The sequence below is a fragment of the Sarcophilus harrisii genome, chromosome 4 (assembly GCF_902635505.1).
Source record: "Sarcophilus harrisii chromosome 4, mSarHar1.11, whole genome shotgun sequence".
Lineage (NCBI taxonomy): Eukaryota > Metazoa > Chordata > Mammalia > Dasyuromorphia > Dasyuridae > Sarcophilus > Sarcophilus harrisii.
The window spans coordinates 361,676,196-361,684,464 of NC_045429.1; the positions used below are offsets into that span (position 1 = coordinate 361,676,196).

Genomic DNA, 8,269 nt, shown 5'->3' on the forward strand with positions numbered 1-8,269 from the left:
ACTATATAATAAAACATGTTGTCAATCAGTTGCCACCTGTCTCAGTCAATGCAGCCATAGCATTCAATCTATGGCATTCAAGAACCCAGATCTCTGATTAAATAGAATGATAGGTTCCTTTGTTGGATGACTAGGAATGCACTGTGACAGATGAAACACTACTCCAATCTCTGAATGGTTCAAACATTGGAGATGCCCTATCCCTTGACTTAGTACAGAGGGAAAAAGATTGTGGATATTAGATGTTGCATAGATTGACAGACATGATTGACTTGTCAATAGCTTTTGCCTGTTTTTCTGTGACACTAGGGAGTGATTCTGTTACAAATGAAATGGTACATACATACATATATAAAAGTGTATACGCAAAGTGACTAGCATGTAAAATAAAAACACAAGCCATCAATAAAACTACATATACACATATAGAAAAAAAGTATGTGTAACATATTCAGGGGACATTTTCCCAACCCCTAGTTGAATTGGTGGTCAAGTTCACAAAGACATCATGTGGTAAATGGAGAATGAGATGAAGAAACTTGCCTATCTTCACAAGGCCAATTACTTTGATGAAGTTTTTCATCATTACTTTCAACCATCATTCACCTGACCTAATTCTGAAATGGTTGAACACTTACACTAGGTTGCTTTTTAACCATAGCCTTCCATAAAGTGATTGATTCTACTCAACCAATTAAAAATGATGAGAATGATGATGATAATCATTTATATAGTACGTAGTATGTGTCAAGTATTATGCTAAATGGTATACAAATATTATTTCATTTGAACCTAACAATAACCCTGGGAAATAAGTGATTTAATATCCCTATTTTACAGTAGAGGAAAATAAGATAGACAGAGATTTGGTCTTGCCCTGGATCAAAAACCTATTGTTTCAGGAAGGATTTGGACTTAGGGATTCCTAACTGCTGACCTCATTTCCTCCTAAGGTATCTCCATGTGGCATCATCTCTTTTCTTCCCATTACTCAAAGTTCCTATGTTACTTTCAGTTTTATAAAAGTGTTTTTTATGCCTAGTTTGCTTTTGATTCACTAGTTAATTCTGTCAAAATGTCTGAGTATTCTGTGATTACATTTTAAGTGAGGGTAGAAATGCCCAGTGCAGATTTTGTGTAAGATTCTGCCCTTTGATTTTTTTGTTTTGTTTTGGGTTTTTTTTTTGCTGAGGCAAATGGGGTTAAGTGACTTGCCCCGGGTCACAAAGCCAAGAAGTGTTAAGTGTCTGAGGTCACATTTGAACTCAGATCCTTCTGACTTCAGGGCTGGTGCTCTATCCACTATACCAAATAGCTAACCCTGCCTTTTTTGTTTTTTTTATGTTTCTTTGATAGTATTTGTTTAACAAAATCTTTGTGTGGAATAGAAACAAAACCACTAAGCACTGATTAGGCAAAACCAAATGACAAACAAGTCAAGAAAAAGTATTCTGTTCCCTGATCTTTTTTCTTTTTTTCTTTCTTTCTTTTTTTTTTTTTTTAATAATTATAACTTTTTACTGACAGAACCCATGCCAGGGTAATTTTTTACAACATTATCCCTTGCACTCACTTCTGTTCCAATTTTTCCCCTCCCTCCCTCCACCCTCTCCCTGAGATGGCAAGCAGTTCTATACATGATACAATATACGTGTGTAGAACCGAACAATTCTCTTGTTGCACAGGAAGAATTGGATTCAGAAGGTAAAAATAACCTGGGAAGAAAAAAACAAACATGCAAACAGTTTACATCCATTTCTTTGGGTGTACCTGCTTCCGTCCATCATTGATCAATTGAAACTGAGTTAGATCTTCTCTTTGTCAAAGAAATCCACTTCCATCAGAATACATCTTCCTACAGTATCGTTGTTGAGGTATATAATGATCTCCTGGTTCTGCTCATTTCACTTAGCATCAGTTCATTCTTTCCAAGTCTCTCTGTATTCATCCTGCTGGTCATTTCTTACGGAACAATAATATTCCATAACAATTTACCCAACCATTCTCCAGTTGATGGGCATCCATTCATTTTCTAGTTTCTAGCTACTATAAAAAGGGCTGCCACAAACATTTTGGCACATACAGGTCCCTTTCCCTTCTTTAGTATCTCCTTGGGGTATAAGCCCAGTAGTAGCACTGCTGGGTCAAAGGGTATGCACAGTTTGATTACTTTTTGGGCATAATTCCAGATTGCTCTCCAGAATGGTTGGATTCGTTCACAACTCCACCAATCATGCATTAGTGTCCCAGTTTTCCCACATCCTCTCCAACATTCATTATTATTTTTTCCTGTCATCTTAGCCAATCTGACAGGTATGTAGTGGTATCTCATTGTTGTCTTAATTTGCATTTCCCTGATCAATAGTGATTTGGAACACTCATATGAGTGGAAATAGTTTCAATTTCATCATCTGAAAATTGTCTGTTCATATCCTTTGACCATTTATCAACTGTAGAATGGTTTGATTTCTTATAAATTAGAATCAATTCTCTATATATTTTGGAAATGAGGCCTTTATCAGAACCTTTAACTGTGAACATGTTTTCCCAATTTGTTGCTTCCCTTCTAATCTTATTTGCATTACTTTTGTTTGTACAAAGGCTTTTTAATTTGATGTAATCAAAATTTTCTATTTTGTGATCATTAATGGTCTCTAGTTCATCTTTGGTCACAAATTTCTTCCTCCTCCACAAGTCTGAGAGATAAGCTATCCTATGTTCCTCTAATTTATTTATAATCTCGTTCTTTATGCCTAAATCATGGACCCATTTTGATCTTATCTTGTAATACAGTGTTAAGTGTGGGTCCATGCCTAATTTCTGCCATACTAATTTCCAGTTATCCCAGCAGTTTTTGTCAAATAATGAATTCTTATCCTAAAAGTTGGGATCCTTGGGTTTGTTGAACACTAGATTGCTATAGTTGACTATTTTGTCTTGTGAGCCTAACCTGTTCCACTGATCAACTAATCTATTTCTTAGCCAATACCAAATGGTTTTGGTGACTGCTGCTTTATAATATAGTTTTAGATCAGGTACAGCTAGGCCACCTTCATTTGATTTTTTATTTTCATTAATTCCCTTGAGATTCTCAACCTTTTGTTCTTCCATATGAATGTTATCTTTATTATATTCACGCGATCTATCCAAGAGCACTTAATATTTTTCCAATTACTTAAATCTGACTTTATTTGTGTGGAAAATTTTTTATAATTTTGCTCATATAATTTCTGACTTTCCTTTGGTAGATAGATTCCCAAATATTTTATGCTATCAACAGTTATTTTGAATGGAATTTTTCTTTGTGTCTCTTGCTATTGGATTTTGTTGATGATGTATAAAAATGCTGAAGATTTATAGGGATTTATTTTGTATCCTGCAACTTTGCTAAAGTTATGAATTATTTCTAATAGCTTTTTAGTAGAATCTCTGGGCTTCTCTAAGTATACCATCATATCATCTGCAAAGAGTGATAGTTTGGTTTCCTCATTGCCTACTCTAATTCCTTTAATCTCTTTTTCAACTTCTATTGTCGAAGCTAGGTTTCTAATACAATATTGAATAATAATGGTGATAGTGGGCAATCTTGCTTCACTCCAGATCTTACTGGGAAAGGTTCCAGTTTTTTCCCATTGCACATGATGCTTACTGATGGTTTTAAATAGATGCTCCTGACTGTTTTAAGGAAAAGTCCATTTATTCCTATACTCTCAAGTGTTTTTATTAGGAATGGATGTTTTGTCAAATGCTTTTTATGCATCTATTGAGATGGTCATATGGTTTTTGTTAATTTGGTTATTGATATAATCAATTATGCTAATAGTTTTTCTAATATTGAACTAGCCCTGCATTCCTGGTATAAATCCTACTTGGTCATAGTGTATTATCCTGGGGATGATTTTCTGTAATCTTTTTGCTAATATTTTATTTAAAATTTTAGCATCAATATTCATTAGGGAGAGTGGTCTATAATTTTCTTTCTCTGTTTTCAACCTACCTGGTTTAGGTATCAGTACTGTGTCTGTGTCATAAAAGGAATTTGGTAGGACTCCTTCAATCCCTATTTGTTCAAATAGTTTATATAGCATTGGAGTTAATTGTTCTTTAAATGTTTGGTAGAATTCACATGTAAATCCATCTGGTCCTGGGAATTTTTTCTTAGGGAGTTGGTTAATAGCTTGTTCTATTTCTTTTTCTAAAATGGGGCTGTTTAGGATATTTTTCTTCCTTTGTTAATCTGGGCAAGCTATATTTTTGAAGGTATTCTTCCATTTCATTTAAGTTGTCAAATTTATTGGCATAAAGTTGGGCAAAGTAACTCTTAATTATTGTTCTAATTTCCTCTTTGTTAGTGGCGAGTTCTCCCTTTTCATTTTTAAGACTAACAATTTAATTTTCCTCTTTCCTTTTTTTAAATCAGATTTACTAAGGATTTGTCCATTTTGTTGGTTTTTTCATAGAACCAACTGTTAATAATTCAATAGTTTCTTTTTACTTCAATTTTATTGATCTCCCCTTTTATTTTTAGAATTTCAAGTTTAATGTTTGACTGGGGTTTTTTAATTTGTTCCTTTTCTAGCATTTTTAGTTGCAAGTCCAATTCATTGACCTTCTGTTTCTCTATTTTATGCAAGTAGGCCTCTAGAGATATGAAATTTCCCCTTATTACCGCTTTGGCTGTATCCCACACATTTTGGTATGATGTCTCTATTGTCATTTTCTTGGGTGAAGTTATTAATTATGTCTATGATTTGCTGTTTCACCCAATCATTCTTTAGTATGAGATTATTTAGTTTCCAATTATTTTTTGGTCTACTTTCCCCTGGCTTTTTGTTGATGTAATTTTTATTGCATTGTGGTCTGAAAAGGATGCATTTACTATTTCTCTCTTACTGCATCTGAGTTTGAGGTTTTTATGTCCTAATATATGGTCTATTTTTGTACAGGTTCCATGAACTGCTGAGAAGAAAGTGTACTCCTTTCTGTCTCCATTTAGTTTTCTCTAGAGATCTATCATATCTAACTTTTCTATTATTCTATTTACCTCTTTGACTTCTTTTTTATTTATTTTGTGGTTTGATTTATCTAATTCTGAAAGTGCAAGGTTGAGATCTCCCATTATTATAGTTTTGCTGTCTATTTCTTCTTGCAGCTCTCTTAATTTCTCTTTTAAGAATTGAGGTGCTACACCACTTGGTGCATATATGTTTAATATTGATATTACTTCATTATCTATGCTGCCTTTTACATGCAGCACTGTGCTAGAAGGTACTGTGGTTTCAAAGAGAGAAAATTAAAGTTTCTGCCATTATTATTTATGTATCAGATGAGTATATCCATTTGGAGTATGAAAACATTACAAAACACCTCTGTCTTGATGAGTGGCCATAGTATTGAAGACATAGTATTTAGAAGGATATGAATACCTTCTAGAATACAGTGAATACCAGAGACTGTGGATTCCCAGAGTTGACTCTAAGTCCATTCACATTTGTCTGCACATTGTGTGCAGACACATTTGTGTACACATTGAAATGGGCACATTTTAGTGCCCATCATAATATCACCACTAAGCCATTGTTGCAGAAATGAGATGCAGAAGTAAAATTTTATAAGTAGAACTTATAAATGTGTCCCAGAACTTCTGGCACAGCAAGGTGAATTGGATAGGTCACTGAACAGAGAATTAGGGAATCTGAATTCTTATTGTAACACCAACAGGAACACACTGGGAAAATTCTCATATCCTTCTAAGTCTTATTTATCATTTACAATAGGAGGACCATCCCTACTCTCTTTGCAACACAGGAGTATTGTGCCAATACATGGAAAGATTTAAAGAAAAAGTCTTTGAAAACTCAATATATTAAATTAATTGCTATTTAATCAGGAGGCTGAACAGAGTACAACAATGAAATACCTGGAGTTTTCAAAGGACAGAGAATCCTCAAATATGCCTAAAATTTAGAGGAAAATAACTTTCCTCTAATTAGCTGTCCAATTCTTAGAATGTTTCTCATCATCCTCCCAGCCTCCAAATCACAGCCAAGATTCAAAGTAAAAGAGAGAAGTCATTGATCAGAAAAAAAGATAATGTTATTTCAAGGAATAAATTTAAAGGATATATACCTCAGTTTTGGGGGAAGAGGTTCCCTTTGAATAGGTGGCTATTATTCAGAATTAACTCCCTGACATGTTGAATGACTTCTGAGAGCAAATCATTTTCCTGATGGCCTCTTTCATGTCTTTGTTCCTTAGGCTATAGATAAAAGGATTACAAAAGGGAGCAAGAACAGCAAACATGAGAGCAATGGTCCTATCTAAGAATGGTGGGAAAATGGCTGAGAAGCGTAGATACATGAGTGATACACTACCATAGAACATGATGAAGACAGTGAGATGAGAGGCACATGTAGAGAAAGCTTTGTGGCGACCTTCAACTGAGGGGATACTCAGAATTACAGCAATGATCCGGATGTAAGAGAGGGTGATGATCAGCACAGCAATTAGAATGGCAATAGCATGGACCACATCCTCAACAAGAATTGTGGAAGTGTCTGTGCAGACCAAGCTTAACACAGGTGCAAAGTCACAGAAGAGTTGATGGATCTGGTTGGAGCCACAGAAGGGTAAAGTGGAAATCCAAATGATCTCAGGGAGCAGCACAAGAAAGCCAAAGATGCAGGAACCTGTGATCAGCTGACCACACAACTTAGGTGTCATGATGGTGGGATAGTGGAGTGGATTGCAGATAGCAATATACCTATCAATGGCCATTGTGGTCAATAAGATGCCCTCAGAATTTCCAAAAGAATGGAAAAAGTACATCTGTAGGAGGCAACCAGTGAAGGAGATGGTCTTCTGGTCACTGATCAAGTTAGAGAGCATTTTGGGAATGGTGGCTGTGGTGTACCAGATCTCTAGGAAGGAGAAGATGCCAATGAAATTATACATGGGGTTGTGGAGCCGAGCATCCAGCCTTATAGCAATGAAATTCATGAGGTTTCCAACGACAACAAACATGTACATAAGGAGCAAAGGGATGAAGAACAAAAACCCACCATCTTGGAATTGGGGGAACCCAGAGAAGAAAAATTCAGATATTCTTGTCTGGTTTTTTCTTTCCATATTCTCAAAAGAGTCACCTATCAAGAAAGGAAAAAAAAACAGAGAGAGAGAGAGAGAGAGAGAGAGAGAGAGAGAGAGAGAGAGAGAGAGAGATGCCCAGTTATTTGATCCTGTTTTTATTTTTAGAACCAAAGCTAAAATTATCTTCCCTGTTCAATGCATTTATGGAACTGCTGGTAATTAAAAGACTCTAAATTTAGTTTAAAAGGCTGAGAACCATTTCCTATCAAAGTAAATGTTAAATTCATGACTATCAAAAGTACATGATATCTATCCATGTTCTTTCTGATGAGAGTTTTGTGAATTATGAAACAGCATAGATGGCAGGTGACCGAGTCACCATTTGAGGATTAGAGGTAAAAAAAAAAAGTTTGTAGCCAAGTTTGGGAATTAAGTATCATGTAAGTATGAAAGCTGAAGAGTTAAAAAAGGAGAGACTTGGATGGCAACAATTAGGACCTAACTAAATAAACTTAACCAAATTTGATAATATCTACAAAGGCAATAGTAACAGCACACATTAGAATTGAAAAAATTCTCTAGAGATTAGAACAATTGGGATGAATTACATACAATAAAAATTAATAGGGATAAATATAAAGCCCTACACTTGTCTACCAAAAAAGCAGTCACACAAGCTTGAAGTTAATGTGGTATGATAGAATGAGTGTTGTATTTGAAGTCAAAAGTCAGATTTCAAAATATATAGCTTTGCCATTTACAAAATTTGTACAAATTTATGCAAGTCAATTGGCATTACTGGATTTCAATTCTCTCAACTACAAAAAGAAGTGATTAAAGGTCCTCTCTATGGTCCCTCCAGCAATGGATCTGGATTCTATGGTCCTAAATAATGAGAGAAGGCATATGACTAGAAAATGATTTATATAATAAAGCTAAAATCTAAAGATTTTAGTAAATTGCAGACTCAAAGTGAACAATGTGATATTGCTTAAATATTAATATAATAAGTAATCAATCCAATAAGCTAAAGAAAATTTTACAACAGAGGCAACTGTGCAGAATGAAGGCAATGATAGGTACCTAATATACTGACATGTTCAGACTTTAGATGAACATCACATTTTAGGAAGCCCATTATTGTAACTGTAGAGAATCCAAAAGATTCTGGATGGCAAGC

At 34.8% G+C, this 8,269-nt stretch overlaps 1 protein-coding gene across 1 annotated transcript; it reads right to left on the reverse strand.

Moving 5' to 3' along the window:
- Window positions 1-6,180: 6,180 nt before the first annotated feature.
- LOC100923081 (olfactory receptor 6K3-like) lies at window positions 6,181-7,128 on the reverse strand. The gene has a single exon (XM_012548020.1). It carries the CDS (start codon window positions 7,126-7,128, stop codon window positions 6,181-6,183), a length of 948 nt encoding a protein of 315 aa, XP_012403474.1.
- Between the last annotated feature and the right edge of the window lie 1,141 nt (window positions 7,129-8,269).